We start from the raw sequence: 18,506 nt of genomic DNA on the forward strand, positions 1-18,506 counted from the left end.
CCTCGCCAAGCTTCAGGTTAACCCTTCTGCATCCCTCCTCACCCCACCTTATTAATGCTTCCCCCACAACCCCACACACACACACACACACACACACACACACACACACACACACACACACACACACACACACACACACACACACACACACACTCCTTTCATCGCACCCACACACTCAAACCCACACCTCACTCATTCAAACCCTAACCCACATCCCACATACTCGAATCCTCACCCGCACCACATGCACTCGAATCCTCACCCGCATCCCACACACTAGAATCCTCACCCGCGCCCCACACACTAGAATCCTCACCCGCGCCCCACACACTCGAAGCCTCACCCGTGCCCCACACACTCGAATCCTCACCCGCGCCCCACACACTCGAATCCTCACCCGTGCCCCACACAATCAAACCCTCACCTGCACCCCACACACTCAAACCCTCACCCCACATACTCAAACCCTCACCCATGCCACACACACAAACCCTCCCCCACACCACACACACAAACCCTCCCCCACAAACGAACCCTCCCTGCATACCATGCACGCAAACCCTCCCCCGCACTCCACACACACAAACCCTCCCCGCACCTCACACACACAAACTCTCCCCCCGCACCCCACACACACAAACTCTCCCCCGCTACCCATACACTCAAACCTTCCCCAGCACCCAACACACGCAAATCTTCCCCCGCACCCTACACACTCAAACCCTCCCCCGCATCACACACACTCACACCTCTCCCTTCACCTCGCCCCCACAAAGCCTGCCCCCCTATCTCTAACTGTGTGGACCTCAAACATCAGAGATCTCAGTTATAAGGTTGGTGGTCTGAGGGTCTTTCACTATCTCACTGTGGGCAGGTTTGCGGTCTTTCTATCCACTACCGACTCGTCTCTGGCATTGCACCCCATGCTCTGTCTGTGCTGTGTCCCCCAAATATTCCTGCAGGGTGCACAAGATCTGTCAGCAACCCTCTTCTGGTGAAAATGCCAAAATCAAGACTCTCTGCTCACCTTCACTCTTTCATTCCTCTTTTTTTTCCCACCTCTGGAACAAACTCCCTCACTCTCTTCAATCCCACTCCTCCTTCCAGGTCTTTAAAACAACTGTTCACCACCATCTATTATCTCCCCCCCCCCTCCCCCCCTCCCCCCCATCCAAAACCTTGATCTTTTCTACCCCCGTTAATACACCCCAAACCCACCTCCTTCAAATTTGCTGTTTTATTTCCTGAAAGTCCTTGTAGTGTCCATCTTGTTTATCCCATATACCTCACCCCAGCCTTCTCCTTTCTGTCCTATTGTTGTGCTTCCCTCTCTCTCACCCTCTTGTCTCCCACTCCCTTCATTTTATGGTCTATGTGTTAGCTCTTATAGGAGCCTCGACTTAGCATACAAAAAATATCTACTTTCACAACAATCCTCTTGCGATTCATTCAAACTCCTGGGTCTCACTATTAGTCATGATCTTTCTTGGGCCAATCACATTCCAAGGTTGGCTTCCAAAGGCAGCCGCCGACTGGGCATCCTCCGTCATACAAAGTCCTTCCTTGGCACACCTGAACTCGTATCCACCTACAAGGCCTTCATCTGCCGCTACTTGATGGAGTACTGCTCTCTCCTCACAGATTGTTCCATTTCCTCACATCTTGCTCAGCTTGACCCCATGGAAACCAAGGATTTAAGATTATTGGCTTCTCCCACATTGAAGCTGTGTCTATCACCTCGCCATCGCAGACAGGTCAGTCGTCTCTCTTGTCTTCTTCCGCCTCCTTTCTCGTCTTACAACCTCTGCTCTTTCCATTTTTTGTCTGCTCCCACCACTACCCTCAGGTTTCTGCAAGGCTCACATGGTCCACCATCAACCCCCTTCCTGTGAAACTTCCTAAATCTCTCTGTTGTTCCTTTACTCCTGTTGTGTCCTGATCTGTTCAGTGTACTAGTACTATCTCTTCCATGAGCCTCGACTGTGTATACAAAAAAAAAACACCAGAATAAATCACCTTTTTGGCACTTTCAAAAATCGTTCGTTCAGCAGTACTTGGACAAAATGTGGCATTTTTACATCATCTTGACCAATCAAATTTGCTGCTTGTAGTCCCCTCGCGTGTCCTTTTTTTCTCGAGACTGTGCGGGGTAAGGTGTTCTATGAATTATCTAGGTGGTAGTGTTGTTGTTGTACCTGAGAAATGAACTGATATGACTCGTCTTTCTAATGTTTTTTGTTGTTGTGCTGCATGTCATTAGTGTTGTTTCTCAATTTTATTTGGCATACTTGGAAGGATTGCAAGTTTTGACATGAACAGATAGTAATGATCTTGTGTAATACAGTAAGAGTATACATTTCCTAGTACTTCCCATCCATCCTTTACATTGAAATTCATACATACAGTACATGTGTGCCATGGTTGTCTTGCTTTCTCATTGCCTTTCAAATGAATTGGCCATCATATGAAAGTACTCGAGCTAAATTCCAAATTGCTACTGGGAACAAGTGTATTTATTGCCGTAAAGATTTATTTAGTGGCACCTACTTCCTATCGAGAGGATGGTTTATTTGTTTGGATCAAATGGTCTTCTGTGACCCACACGCAGGTAGATCGAGGTGTATGTGTGGGGGCAATGATTTGGTTTGTTTTGAAGTTTGAACTAATGTTTTATTATTTTAATCGGTTTACTTGTTGCCAGCAGTCACCATTTGTTTTGTATTGCAGGTTGTACGTGGGAGTTTGGCTCAATGGTTCAGAAGGTACGGCGACTCTACCCCCAAACGAAGCTCGTGGTCATTGGTTTCAGCATGGGCGGCAACATTGTGTGCAAGTACCTCGGAGAGGACCATGCCAATCAGGATGGGGTGTTGTGTGCCGTGAGCGTGGGCCAGGGCTACAACGCACTCAAGTGAGTGTTAAATGGCGGATCGACACATGCACATCACATATATATGAGGGTAGTACCGATGCTGTCTGGCTGGGCAGGGAGCTTATAAATACATTGTATCGTTTTATTGTTTCACGTGGTATATTTCGATGTCTGATGCCATTTCACAAGTTACTTTGAGTGTGTCTGAAAAATTAGATATATTTATAAGAAACCAAGCTAGCAAGCAAGCATTGCAAAGTAAAACTAGAACAACACTCTTCGACGTCACGACGTCGACCGATATGCCTCCGCCCACATTATTACATCATTATAATACTTGTACCAAGTTTGATTTAAATCCATTCAGCTGTTCTCAAGATATCACTTTTTTTACCTGACATGGCCTCTGACCTTTGACCTCTTGACCCCAAAATTGAATCATTTCATGATTACATTATACATACCTGCGCCAAGTTTTAATTTAAATCCCTTCAGCTGTTCACAAGTTATAGACCTATGACACACTTTGGCCTTTGCCCTTTGCCCTTGGACCTCTTGACCCCAAAATCTAATAAGTTAATCTTTACATCATTATACATATCTGTACCAAGTTTGAATGAGGTCACTTCAGCTGTTCTCAAGATATCACTTTTTTTTAAACCTGATATGGCCTCTGACCTTTGACCTCTTGACCCCAAAATTGAATCATTTGATGATTACATTATAGTGGGGCTGCTTAACTGATGAATTGTGCCTTTTCCCTTAAAAGCATGAAACTTGGCACATGGCTAGAATACCCCAAAAGAAAGATTTTTAGTCCAGGGGGCATCTCCAATTTCACCCCATATGGCGGCCATCTTGAAATTCAAGATGGCCGTCATACAAGACCTGTTTTGATGAATATCTCCATAATTAGAACAGATATCAAAATGGTTGAAGTGCCTACACCTACATTTTTAGGGTCTAGGAATCCAATGGTAACATAAAATATTAAGCAGTCATATGAAAATATTAATTTTGTATAGTATCATGCATACTGGGAATGCATATAAATACTCTTAACAGGTTGGCATTCTTCAGTGATTAAAAGTGTCTATGACATCGCAGACTGTAACTGTGCCATCTTGTGGTTTTCTAGTCTTTGCTGCATTCTCCATCACATGCGCAGAGAGAAGTACAGGGAAGTGCAGCTTTCTTACACCGGCAACGACCAGTACATCCTTTTTTGCACCCACACTTAACAAGTTCATTGCAGATCTTTGCAGCCTCTGGAAGTGTTGTCCATATTGGTTTGAACTGGCCAGCAGACGTTTTTTGCCAACCCCATTCAGTGGGGCTTGGTAGATCAGGCTTAGCATGCAATGCTTGTCCCCAGCATAGTGCGCCTTGGTATACTGCCCGCTTTACGTGCTGCACAAGGGCATCATGTGTTGGTGGAATTGATTCCACAGGTCTGCCCTTCTTTGCAAACAGTTTCTTTCGTACAATGTTAATGTCAGTAGCAGTACTTGTGCGATCATACAACAGAATAACAAATCTCTCAATGACGTTCATGCAGGTTTCAGTTATCTCTGTGCTCTGGTGGCAAATTTCTGCTAGTACCTCTGTGAGCTCAGGGAATGATTCCCACACATTCCATGCAGTTACCTTTCCACGCCCATTAAACGCTGAAGAAGTGTCACACCCTGTTAGTGCATGAAACATGGGGAGGGCTTTAGATTTCTCAGGGCCAAGAGCTGTGGCTATATCATGTGCAGAGATAAATCGCATGTTCTTGCCTGTCCCAAATTGTAACCATATCATCACTGAAAGCTTCTGGGATGCTGTAACTGCAAGCACGACAACATCTGTGTCCACAGTTTGTATGAGGACCTTACTATGCCCTCTCTGTGTTGCATCAGCAGCATGTAGGAACATCCGACCATCTGCCTCTTCCTGAGTGCACGGGGAGAGTGATTCTAGATCAATGCGTGGTGGAGCAGTAAGAACCTCTATCAAGTGTGACAACTAGCTCCTTGCGCTGGTCTTCAAATGATTTAATTGTTTCATTGGAAAGGAAGCTGAAGAGTTCACGCTTGTTTTCATCAACTCGAAGAAAGTTCTGCCACTGTCCAGGAATTGCAACTGAGGTATCTACTCGTCGGCGAACCCCCTTGCCACGCTTTTCATGGGTCATGCTCTTAAGGCTGTCGGGTAGGTAACGGTCCCACACCAGATCAAGTCGGGTTGCAGATTTGTACTGTGAGAAAACAAATGGGATGAAGACCTTTTTGGCATATTCGCCAAATGTTTTGACTGTGCCAACATCGGGCTTTAGCTTTTGAACAATTACTGCCCCGTCAAGTATGACACGTCACCTCTGGCATCTGTGTGCTTGATGGTGAAAGTTCCTCTAAGCAGTCCAAAAGGTCGCTCTTTGTATCAGGTCGAAGCTTCCCATCCTTGGACAGAGATGGAGGGAAAGATTGATTTTCATGACGGAAAAATTCATCCAGGTTTCCCTCGTGGGTTTGACAGGCAATATAGAGGCGAGAAAACAGTTGAACATCACTCTTCAATGAGGCTACCTTGTGTTTATCTGTCAGCTGGTCTGTTACTGATGAGCTGCCAAACAGAGGTAACTTTTTGCGCGGGATGACATCATTCAAAGGCTTTGAGCGTTCAATCAGCCTCTCTTGCACAAATGACTCCAGAGCCTCCTTTCCCACTTTCTGCACGTCTTTCACACTTTGTACGACTGATGCACTTGCTATATCCTTTGTGTCAAGGACCAAAAGGTCAGCGGTTTCTTCAAGAAATGGATTACCTAGCTCCTCGATAACTGATACAAGTGATCTGACATGTTTGTCAAAGGTCATCTGGGTGCTTTTATTCTGATCATGATGCAGTGATGGCGCTTTGCTTTCATGTTGCTCCTGTGCAGTCTCAAACTCATCAATCACCCTTGAGACCTCTGGACCTGCAACCATCCATCTTTGCAGAGCATGGGCATTGTCCAGCAGACCCACAGCTCCTCCATCTCCCTTGATACGTGCATTGTTCTGTTCATGTGCATGATCTGTAGCAATTGAAGAAAATTTGCATTGGGTCTTTTGTACCGTGAACATGCCAGCTCGGAAATTATCCAGAACTTTAGGGTGTGTCTTGTGCAAGTCCATCATATCACGCAAATGGACTGTGACCCATCTTGCATAGTGCGTATGGTCAAGAGCAAAGAACCACGGAAGAAGTTCCCGTAAAGCATCTAAGTACATTTCAAAGTCAGCCTCCCTCAATGAGCGCACAAAGGTCAGGATGCTGTTCTCCAATGCCATCGTGAGACTCCAGTATTGGAACTGTGGGTGTTCCTTAGTCATTTTGCCACACCAATCAGTAAATGAAAGTTTCGTCTCAGCTTCTATTGCATAGTCATTGTATGCCCGATGCTGCAGTATGTGCAAGGCTGCAGCTGTCACCTGATGGGCATTGCGCGAGCGTGAAACATGTGCAGCTCGCAGGAAAGAATCTGCACTTCCCGCTGAGGCAATATTGGCTTGCACCAATGCTTCTACCCAGCCGTTTCCAGATAACCAGTCACCCGAGGTCTTCAGTGCAGTCATTTCAAAGTGCAATCCTCCGAATAGCAGAACAAATCTGTCCTCTCCATATTGCTCATGCCATTTCCATTGAATCTGTTTTGCAATTGCAAATAATGGTTGATCAAGGGCAATGACAGGAGTCTGTCCTGGATTTAGATGTTGCACGGCACTCCCAATGACATCCATGGAGTGTTTTATCATGGCCACAGTGTGTGCACTTTCATGAAACAGCGGCATTAGAGCCGTTACAGATGTTGGTCGAGTTGACTGAGACAGGTTGTGAGCATGGTATGCAGCCCAGGAAATGTTCTCTGCACGGGAGGTTGAAGTGTCGTTTTCAATGTGTTCTCTTACGTTCTGGAGCCATTTGTCCTCATTCTCATCCGGTTTCTCCCGTGCAAGGGTCTTCAGACCTATGTCTGGAACTACAGATCCTTTTACACTCGTCTGAATAGGTGGTACGTTCGTGTAGTAATTTGGCAAAGGTTCAAGTTTCTTCATGCCGACAGCACCACCAAGTATGGCTCTTCCACGATCAGTACCCTCATCATGTTCCTTTGGATGCTGGAATAATGAGATGCCAGTTCCATGGAAATGGTCTTTTGCTGTTGTCGAGCTCTTATTGACATCTATGTTGTCAACGGCAGATGTAGTGAACAGGTTCCCCTTAAGTTTAGGTGGACACACGACCTGTTCCAATCTGTATAGCCGGCAAACACTATTCCCCATTTCGGTAGATATCTGAAGAACCCTATCATACGAAATGCTGACACCAAGTTGGGATAGCTTTTCGACCAACTCTCTTTTCCTAGTTTCTGCATGCAACCTCAACCCAACATAAATTGGCACTGGGGTTTCCCGTTCCTGACTGTGTCTTACATAGGTGGATTTATCCTTTTGCTTGCGGACATGCTTTACAGCATTGAACTTAAGAAGCTGTGCTAAGCTTAGTGCAGCTGGACTGGAAGGTTGGAATGCCTGGTCCTTAATACTTGGACCCTCTAGAATCATGTTGACTAGCGATACCAGCAAATCAGGCACCAATTCCTCCTGACATGTTTCACTAAATGAACCATCAAATGGCTTACACTTATCAAACAACTGTCGGCGGACGATTTCAGCTGCCCGAGCAAGGTGGATTGCATCACTATCGCTGTCCTGTTTACACACCTTCGCTAAGGCATGCCCGATGTCCTCATCAAAGACTAACAAAACATCTCTGCCCTTTTTAGTCGCTCTCATATCAGGAAAACGGGAAAGAATTCGCTGCTTGAGCTTTGTAGAATGTATGCGGCTTTCATGCTTGATACCCAGTTGTTCCAGCCGTGAAGAATACAGATTTGAAAGGTCAGCTAGCTTAAATACTGGAGCAGTGGCGGGGTCCTCAAAGCGGCTCTCTTCAATGAATGTCACAAGTTCTGCAAATGCAGTGCTGTGGCGCATGTTATCGCGATAGTCTGCTGGTGCTTGCTCTGTTTGAATGGTGGATGCACGATAATATAGAGATGCTAGGCACTTCGCATGGTATTTTGATTCCAGTGCAATCATATCTCCACCGCTGAGACGTCTTAGCAAGTCATCGTCTTCTACAAGTGCAGCACACTCCCGAACACGTCTGTCAGTCTTGAATGTGGAAACATCATGAAGCTGGTCTTTTCCAGATGACTTCTGGCAGAAAAAGCAGAGGTCTTCACAAATTGACAATGCAGAAGTCGACTGACGAGTGCGCTTAGAAACACCAGATGGACTCTCGCCTGCATCATCAGCCAATGCAGGTCTATCTTTAGAACGTTTCCTTGCACGTTCCAGTTCCGTATTGTTATACTTCAGTCTGCAGGACCTATGCCAACAGCCATTATGTGCAATAAGGGCTGCCTCAATACCGTCACCTTCATCTAACGCATCAATGTTTATTGTCCTTGGTAGTAGACCGATTTTATTAAACTCACGGAGGTTTGCAGTCATTGTTTTGTAACCAGCAAGCACTGTTTCACCCTTTTCCCCTTTTCGTTTTTTTGGATGCTGAACATCCTCAGCTGTTGACTCCTGGCACAAAATGCACAGTTCCCATTGAATCTCCCGATGCCGTTCAGCAAGCGGCTGTGAAGGGTCTACGAGTTTCATCCGCTTTGACATCCTCAACAGCGGACACGGTGATGACTTCTAACGGTTACCTCAGAAGCAGATGATTGTCCTGAAATGAGAGAAAAAGAAAACAAAAATAGGTTCATCAAAGGGCATCTGAAATGAGCTTAACAATATAAATACAAATTGCATTTGGTCACGAAAGTGCAGCTTCAGAGATTTCTTGACCACTGAACCAAAACCTAGGCCTGAATATCTTACAATACTCTGATGCATTACATAATACGACGTGAATAAAAATGGTCCCTAGATGGTGGCCATCTTGTGATGCCACACATTAACCAATATTCTACGTTTTCATTTGATCATTGACCCAGAAAATTGGCATCAGCGTTAAAAAAATAATTACTTTCATAGACGCTTTAAATCACAGAAGAATGCCAACCTGGTAAGAGTATTTATGTGCTTTCCCAGTTTGCATGATACTATGCAAAATTAATATTTTCATATGGCCGCCACATACTGCTTAATATTTTATGTTACCATTGGATTCCTAGACCCTAAAAATGTAGGTGTAGGCACTGCAACCATTTAGATAGCTGTTCTAATTATGGAGATATTCATCAAAACAGGTCTGTTATGGCGGCCATCTTGGATTTCAAGATGGCTGCCATATACTATTGAATATTTTATGTTGCCATTGGATTCCTAGACCCTAAAAATGTAGGTATAGGCACTTCAACCATTTTGATATCTGTTCTAATTATGGAGATATTCATCAAAATAGGTCTTGTATGACGGCCATCTTGGATTTCAAGATGGCCGCCATATGGGGTGAAATTTGGGATGCCCCCTGGACTAAAAATCTTTCTTTTTGGGTATTCTAGCCATGTGCCAAGTTTCATGCTTTTAAGGGAAAAGGCACAATCGATCCGAATTTTTTAGCTAAGCCGCCCAGCTATTATACATACCTGCACCAAGTTTTAATTTAAATCCCTTCAGCTGTTCACAAGTTATAGACCTATGACACCCTTTGACCTCTTGACCCCAAAATCGCATCAGTTCATCTTTACATCATTCTACATAATTGTACCAAATTTGGTCAGAATCCCATCACTGGTTCACAAGTTATTGCAGTAACAGGATTTTTACCTAACATGGCCTTTGGCCTTTGACTTCATGACCCCAAAATCTAATCAGTTCATCTTTCCTCATTATACATACCTGTGCCAAGTTTGACTAAGATCCCTTCAGCCGTTCTCAAGTTATCGCGTTAATGAAAACCTATCATGCACAGATGGACGGACAGCCGGACGGACAACCTGAAAACATAATGCCTCTGGCGACTTCGTTAATGGAGGCATAAAAACTAATTAAGCAACTTTTTTATAAACTTCAAGTTTAAAAATGTTTTCCTTTTTTCTGTATCTTTCTTAAGGTAGCAGATTAAGTAAATGTGCTTACATTTTGGAAGGACACTGCCCCAAATGAAGTTAAAACTGTGAGCAAAGGAAGATTTGTGTGCTGTTTGATGCACAAGGTTATCTTTCAGCTGCCATATTGCAGACATATTCATGAGAGCAAATGCCAAACTTGCAATCAGGTGGTCATTCTCAGCACTGGGAAGGAAAGGCCTACTCTGACTTTTACAAAAACATATTACGACAAACATTGAATACTGCCACTCGGTATGGTGCCTCATGTGTAAGAAGGAACAGAGGGCAACCAGACTGTACCCTAACCTTCAACACTTAAAATATTCAGACAGAATGAGAGCATTGACGGAGCCTTCACTAGTCTACAGGAGACAATGGGCTGAACTCATCCAGATCTTCAAAATTGTTAAGGGAAGACCAGACTTTGTGGCATAATGGTCAGAGCATCCGCTCCAAGTCTGGGAGGTCAGTAATTTGAACCTCTGCCAAGTCGTACCAATAACTTTAGATATGGCATGCGCTGCTTCCTTTGCTTGGCGTTTAGCATTCAAAAAGGATAGAGCATGGACAAACAACCACAGGTTGACATCCATTGAGGAGAGGAAATTCCTCCTTTATTGCCCCATTGCGTGAAAGAAAAGCATTGTCGTAAAAATGGCATCGCTGGTACCGAGTGCTCTTCCCCCAATATATTTGTGTGTCACCGCTCTTCCACGAGCCTTCAAGCATGCTAAAAAGGAAAGAAAATTGATATCTATAAATTATTTGGGATGGATGAGGGTTTGAGAACGAGAGAATGGCATGACGATGAGGAAACACCACTGCAGTTTGTCCCAACCAAGACAAAACTCTGTCGGAAGCATCAACAAATGCAATGCATTACCAGGATATGTTGACAATGTGCCTACTATAAACCAGTTCAAGTCTGCACTGGAGAAACAAGGGCCTTACCAACGAGGTTCCAGTAGAGTTTGTTTGTATGCAGCACAAAGCTGCGGGGTAGCATTTTTGACTGAGGGCACGGCTGCACTACTGATGCAATACCCTACTGCTGCAATACCCTACTGCTGGTTAGGGCAGGAATTTTGAATTTGGCCATGGTGCTGGCGATAGCTCTCCTACTTTTTACTAAGGATCTTTAACGTCCACCAATGAATGCCAGCAGAAGGGATACCTGTTTGACGTCCGTCCGAGGGATGACACACATTGACGAATCACCCTGCCTATGAAACACCAGGATGCCTGTTTATAGCTGGGTCTTGATCAAACCCAGGCTTGACAGCTTGGAGGTGCATACCTCTAGGTTTCGGCCATCCTGCTCTCAGCCCTCCAGTAGAGTAACGAGGGACAAATAAACGAAGCTTCACATCTCGACATTCAGGAAATAACGTTCTTACTGAAAGATATCTTGGTCCACATTTTGCAACTTTTGCTTTTCACACTATGCCCATTGTATTGTTACGGATCTCGGGGGTCGGCGCTCCCCTTATCAAGGGGGGATTAATCCCCTTGTCCTTTAAGCTGGCCGTCCCGAGTCCTGGAGCTATGATGTCACTTCCGGTCAGCGCTGAATAGGGTGGTAGGCCGAATTGTTCCTATTACCTAATTACCAGCGCCTTCCGGGAAGCGAGGAAATGAGCCCCGCCCGAGCCGCGGCGTTAGTGGACACGCCGAGCGAAGCGAGCCGTTAACAATGACGAACCCGATTCTGAGCGGTTCCGAATCGTGCCACGTTTACCCAATGAAAGAAAGGACGGATGCGATCGGATTAGGGAAAACCAAGAAAGAACAAGGTAATTTATTTACAAACCAAAAAGAAGAGGAAAGGAAAGAATGTACAGGAAGAAGAAGAAGAAGCAGGACACAGGGCAGGCTTAACTACAGTCTTAACCTACGATCCCAGACAAACATACGCACTCACACGGGGATTGTAGCTGGTAGGGTGGAAGGTCCAGGTGGATGGTCCAGGCGATGGGGTCCAGGCTCCGGTCCCACGGGCGAAACCCGGCAGGCAGCTCCGCGTGTAGTTGGAACGCGACCGGACCTTACATGGGGGGGGGGGGGGAAGGCTCGTGTCCTTCAGTGTGCGTAACAAATGGATGGTCATGCTAAACGCACCCTCTCCAAGTCCTTTCAATGCGTGCGCCTCCAACAAGTCCGTGAAAAAGAAGAAGTCCCTGTGCACAGTTCGTTTGTAGTGTGCGTTTCCCAGCAAGTCCTTTCACCAATCCTTTTCGCACGAGTCCCCTGTAAGAAGTCCTTTCGCCACTGCCGTGTGCACGCGAGTCCTTCAATAAAGCGCCTTTCCCAATAGTCCCTTTTCATGAGCACCGCTGAATGAGTCCTTTACGATCAGACGTCTCCGCGCAGTCCTGTGAAAGGGCTTTGCGCTCGTGCTTTTATACCACACGCCAAGATCACTCCGCGCTCCACAAAGGCCACACCCGTCGGTGATCTTACATCAGCCCTGGTTGGCTGGTGGGGGCTTACCGGTGACGCCTTTGACGGCTAGTTGACGGGCCACACCTTGTTCTTGGCGTCCCGCCCCCTTCTTCCTCGAGCCGACCGCATGGTCAATGGCGGCGCCTGAGCGAACGCTAACCAAGGCGCGTAACAGAATTGCGAGAGAGAGAGGTTGGCAAAATGGACAAAAGGGCCTACTCCTTATTTGATTGATGCAACGCAGATTCAACTATTGGAAACACGGCCTTATCTAAAACACATAATAATGAAATAACTGAGTTCCTATGGTGGCCTACGTGTTGCTTGTGGACTAACTAGGGGTGCAACCTTTAACCTTTAATGTCATATTTACAAGAGTTATTTATTTACAACAAGTGTGGGTTCTAAAACCGCAAAAGTATTTACTGCACCTGCACATAGGTGTGTCATCATTTAAGAATGTGCATTAAAGGTGTGACCATGCCTCCATGTATATCAAATGTTTATATTCTTGACGTTTTGGAGAGTATGCATCACATGATACACAAATTGCAGAATCACGTGACAATATATTTTTATTAGTTTGTGACTCACTTGACAATCATGGAATGACTTTGAACACGACAGTTGAAAACATCAAATCAATTAGGGGGGTGTTTGTATTTTTGAAGCATTAAAATGTATATTCAGATTAACTTCACTTTCAGTGCTTTATTCACTTTTAGACTTTTTTACTTCACTTTTACAGCTGACACGTGGGGTTAATGGTTATTTGTGGGGCTAATTTATTGGGGAGGCACGTAGGGTTAATTTATTCAATGGTTACTGTCTGTGATCACCTCTGCATGGCCATGTTGTTCTTCCTCCCCTTTTCTCCCCATAATAAATTCCCATTTTGATGAAACCTTGTGTGGTCATCGGTAGCGTGCTCTATAGCGCTGCAAAGCGCAATTGGGTTATTAACCTGTTTCATAGGCAGATTAAGTTCGTGCAATAAACGTGGATCGCTGACAAAGCTTCACTCTGCTCTTCCTCTCAGAAGACTCACCAGGGTCGTGTTTTCTGAGATATTTTCGTTTTCCAATTCACGCCAAATTAACCTGGCAGACTTGGACATTTTTCCATTTAATACTTGCCAGGCCTTGTGATGATCATTGAAGGCGACCGTAACAATTTACTATATTAGTATCTATATATAGTTTGTCATTTGGCATCATATTCCTGAACCTGTAAAGGCATCAACTTAATCATTATAGAGTATGACAACTTGATCCAAATTTTGCCAAATGTGGGGTATATTTTGTTGCACTTTATCCTCAAATCAGAATATGTAATCCATTTGATTGTGTTTGTATCACAGATTGTTAAAATTAAGTTTGTTTACAATCAGAGTGTTCATTTTATTCTGACAGGACACTGTAGCAAAGGATTAGTATCGGTATAATGGAAAACTAGTCTTTAAGAAGGATAGTGTTGGTTGAAAATGATTGATAGAATATTGTATATAGTTTTACATACATACATACATACATACATACATACATACATACATACATACATACCCTATAGAAAGTCTACACCCCCTTTCAAATTTTTCACCTTTTGTTGCCTGATAGCCTGGAATTAAATTGCATTAAATCAGACTTTTTCCACCTTTAATTACACATCGTAACCCACAACTTCCAAGTGAAAATCAAATTCTACAAATTTAAGAAAATTAATAAATAATTAAAAACTAGAACTATCTTGGTTGGATAAGTGTCCATCCCCCTTATATTGGGAATTGTAAATTCACTCAGGTGTAACCAATCACCTTCAATATCACACACCAAGTTATTTGGCCTCCAACTGTGTTAAATTGTAGTCATTCTGATTATTTCAGCATGAAATCAGCTGTTCCTGTAGGTTTCCTCTGCTGGATAGTGCATTTCACAGTGAAGACTCAACCATGAGCACCAAGGAGCTTTCAAAAGACCTCCGGGATAAAGTTGTGGAAAGGCACAGACCACAGGATGGATATAAAAATATTTAAAAGGCCTTGACTATCCCTTGGAGCACAGTCAAGATAATCATTAAGAAGTGGAAGGTGTGTTGTACCACCAAGACGCTGACTATAATCATTAAGAAGTGGAAGGCGTGTTGTAACACCAAGACGCTGACTAGATCAGGCCATCCCTCGCTACTGGATGATCAAGCAAGGAGGAGACTGATCAGAGAGGTCACCAAGAGGCCAATGACTACTTTGAAAGAGCTACAGGCCTCTATGGCAAAGACTGGTCACTGTGCATGTGACAACATAGTTTAAAGTTTAACATGTCTTTCAATCCTGACAAAACTCACACTCTTACTATGTCTCTCCGAAAAGATCGACTGGACAACCCTTCCATCTACTTTCTCAACAATCCTCTCCAAGAAGTTCTGTCGCTCAAGCTTTTGGGTCTCACTATCTGCCATGATATTTCTTGGGAAAACCACATTTCCAAGCTGGCCTCCAAAGCCAGTTGCCGACTGGGCATCCTCCGTCGTGCGAAGTCCTTCCTAGGCACACCTGAGCTCCTCACCACATACAAGGCTTTCATCCGCAGCTCAATGGAATACTGTTCTCCCCGATGGGCCGGTGCTCCTGCCTCACACCTAGCTCGGCTTCACGCTGTTGAAACCAAAGCTTTCAGAATCATTGGAATCTCCCGTGATGAAGCTATCTCCGAGGGCCTTTCACTCACTCACCGCAGACAGGTAGATGGTCTTTCTGTCTTCTACCGACTCCTCTCCGGCCTTCCTCCCCCAGCTCTCTCTGTGCTTTGTCCCCCAAATATTCCTACAGGTCGCACAAGATCTGCCAACAACCCTCTGATGGTTAAACTGCCGAAATCTCGGCTCTCTGCTCACCTTCACTCTTTCATTCCTCTTTTCTCCCGCCTCTGGAACAAACTCCCACACTCCCTTCAATCCCACTTCTCCCTCCAGGTCTTTAAAACAGCTGTTCACCACCATCTCTTATCTTTCCCCATCCAAAACCTTGATCTTTTCTACCCCCACCAATTCATCCCAGATCCACAGTGTTTGAAATTCCAACTTCTTTCCTGGAAGTCCTGGCAGTGTCCATATGTTTTATACCTCTCCCACCCCCCCCCCCCTTCCCATGCCTCCCCCCCCCCAAAGCCCTCTCCCACAGATCTCTCGATGTCCCTGCTCTCAGATGTTGTGTTTGTGTTCCTCCCCCTCTTGCCCCATCTTGTCTACCGCTCCCCATGTTATATGTTTTATGTGTCGGTTTGTCTTTCTGTGTGATTACTGATTAATGTTAGCTCTTTCATGAGCCTTGATCTTGTGTACAAAAAAAAACAATATCCCAAGCACTCCACCAATATGGCCTGTATGTTAGCGTGGTAAGGAGGCCATTACTCAAAAAAGCCCACCTTGACTCCCATTTGATGTATGCAAAAAAAAAAACACTCCGGAAATTCTGAAGTCATGTGGCAAAAAGTTTTGTGGTTTTCTGGAAACAAGATGGAACCTTTTGGTCTAAATACAAAACGTTACGTTGGCGCAAACCAAACATGGCCCATCACCCAAAGAACACCATCCCTACTGTGAAGCATAGTAGTGGCATCATCATGTTATGGAGATGTTTCTCATCAGCACGGACTGGGGCACTTGTCAGGATAGAAGGGAAAATGGATGGAGCGAAAAACATAAATATCCTAGAGGAAACCTTGATGCCCTCTGCAAGAAAGCTGAAATTGGGACGGAAGTTCACCTTTCAGCATGACAATGACACGAAACACACAGACAAAGCTACACTGGAGTAACTAAGGAACAAAAAGATAAATGTCCTTCAGTGGTCCAGTCAGAGCCCAACCTAAATCTAATCGAAAATCTGTGGCATGACTTGAAGATTGTCGTCCATCAGCACTCCCCACACAACTCGACTGAACTTGAACAGTTTTGTGCAGACGAATGGGCAAATATTGCCCAATCAAGGTGTGCAAAGTTGGTAGAGACCTATCCCAACAGACTCACAGCTATAATTACTGTCAAAGGTGTTTCCACCAACTATTAACTCACAGGGGCGGACACTTATCCACCAAAGATATTCTAGTTTTGTATTTTTAATTAATTTTTCTGAAATTTGTTATGCCTTTGCCCTCCGCCTCAACCCTCCGTTATGCCCCAGAAGGCACGGACATATATAAAAAAAACCTGCACCCACAATGCGCCTGATTGGCTGAAGTCAGAGCGAGTAGGTCGGCGGCCATGTTTGTGTGACACTCGCTTGTAAACAAACCAACGTGATAACGTGGATGCACAGGTCAGGGAAGCATATTTTCTTCAAAATATTCACACGTTTGTTCAGACATTTGTTCATTTCGTCAAACATGGCGTCGAAGTTGGCAACTGAAGAATAAGAATAGAATGTCGGATCTGTGAACTCGAGCATCAAACCTATCATATTCCATCTTCCTCCATTTGAAAATCTGTTCCGAGAGATTCTCCTTTTCTAAGGTAGAATTGGAACACTTGGTCCGTCAGACCCTCATTGAGATCCGTGCTGGGTCGATGGACTCAGGTAATCGCGTTGATGAGCGGGAAACCACCATCACTGATTGTGTTTAATTTTAAAGTTTACACATTGACGGACTCGAGTCGAACGTGAAAGAACTGGATGATTAACACGGATGATCAAGACTGAGGTAATTTCAGCTGATTATGCTGAGATAATTAATAAACTCGATCGCGACTCTCGGAAGACAAGGAAGACTAGAACGGCACTCGGCAGAGAGCATACCTCCGCCAGGTGAACAGTTTACGTTTTGTATCCCAGAGTAGACCAGAAAATCACAACACAGAATCGCATTTAATCAAAATCATCCGTCCACAACTTTTTGAAATATCCTGCTTTGTATCGTTTTTGTCCCTATCTGAATATCTCTCAATAGTGAAGAATCACTGATGAATTAAATAATTCTCATACCCGAATTCATATTCAGATCTTCACCAAAGTCGAATCGAATCGTCATTGTCAGACACCCAACCTGTCCACCAAATCTCGGCTGAATCCGTCCACAACCTTTTGAGATGACCCATTTGTATAAAAATACACACACACACACACACACACACACACACACACACACACACACGCACACGCACACGCACATACACACACGCACATACACACACGCATAAACACACACACACATAAACAGACACAAAAACATTCACACACATAAACACACACACACATAAGCACACTCACACATACATACAATCATACATACATACATACATACACACACACACACACACACACACACACACACACACACACACACACACACACACACACACACACACACACACACACATGATGATGAACGAACATTTGAACATCATCACACATGATGATGAATTGAACACCTGATGAACGAACTGACTCGTTTCAAGTTTCGCGGGGCGGCGGGAGTGTCACACAAACATGGCCGCCAGACTGCTTCCGGTGACTTAATTAGCTCGCGTGGGAGCGATAGACGCATTGCGGGTCCAGGTTTTTTTAATATACGTCCGTGCCAGAAGGTGGCCTGAGGCAATGAGGCATTATGTTTTTGGGTTGTCCGTACGAGCAAAACCTCTTTTTTTCTCAGCAATCGCACTTCCAATTAATACGAAATTTTCAGGGTCGGAGTGACACCCATGCAGAATGTTTTATGATAATTGTGATGTTATAGGTGACGTGGTATTGCAGCCATCTTGGATTAAACGCAAGTAATTAAAAAATAATTTCTCGGAAACAGCTGAATGTAAAAATTTGAAACTTGGGCATATTCTTATCCTAAAAATCTGAAATTGCATGCACATGATATATTACCCATTTGTATTGAAATATTACATTTATGACATCATAGGTCACATGGTTTGGCAGTTATATTGGATTGAAGGAAAATATTAAATAATTATATATCTGAAACCACTTACCCTATTGATGCAAAATTTTACAAACATCTAGCACCACTGTTGCATATAGTTTGAAAATGATGATGTCGAAGGTCACGTGGTTTGGCAGCCATCTTGGATTGAAAAACGAACCTTTTC

At 44.4% G+C, this 18,506-nt stretch overlaps 1 protein-coding gene across 3 annotated transcripts in view; it reads left to right on the forward strand.

Moving 5' to 3' along the window:
• Nucleotides 1-18,506, forward strand: part of ABHD2 (abhydrolase domain containing 2, acylglycerol lipase) — an 88,971-nt gene that overhangs the window by 34,431 nt on the left and 36,034 nt on the right. For all 3 annotated transcript variants that reach the window (XM_068120054.2, XM_068120055.2, XM_078779859.1), the window contains exon 5: nt 2,728-2,911. In XM_068120054.2, the coding sequence (XP_067976155.2) occupies nt 2,728-2,911 (184 nt within the window). The remainder of the gene's footprint in view (nt 1-2,727; nt 2,912-18,506) is intronic.

The sequence above is a fragment of the Myxine glutinosa genome, chromosome 6, assembly GCF_964187855.1.
Source record: "Myxine glutinosa chromosome 6, kmMyxGlut1.1, whole genome shotgun sequence".
NCBI lineage: Eukaryota > Metazoa > Chordata > Myxini > Myxiniformes > Myxinidae > Myxine > Myxine glutinosa.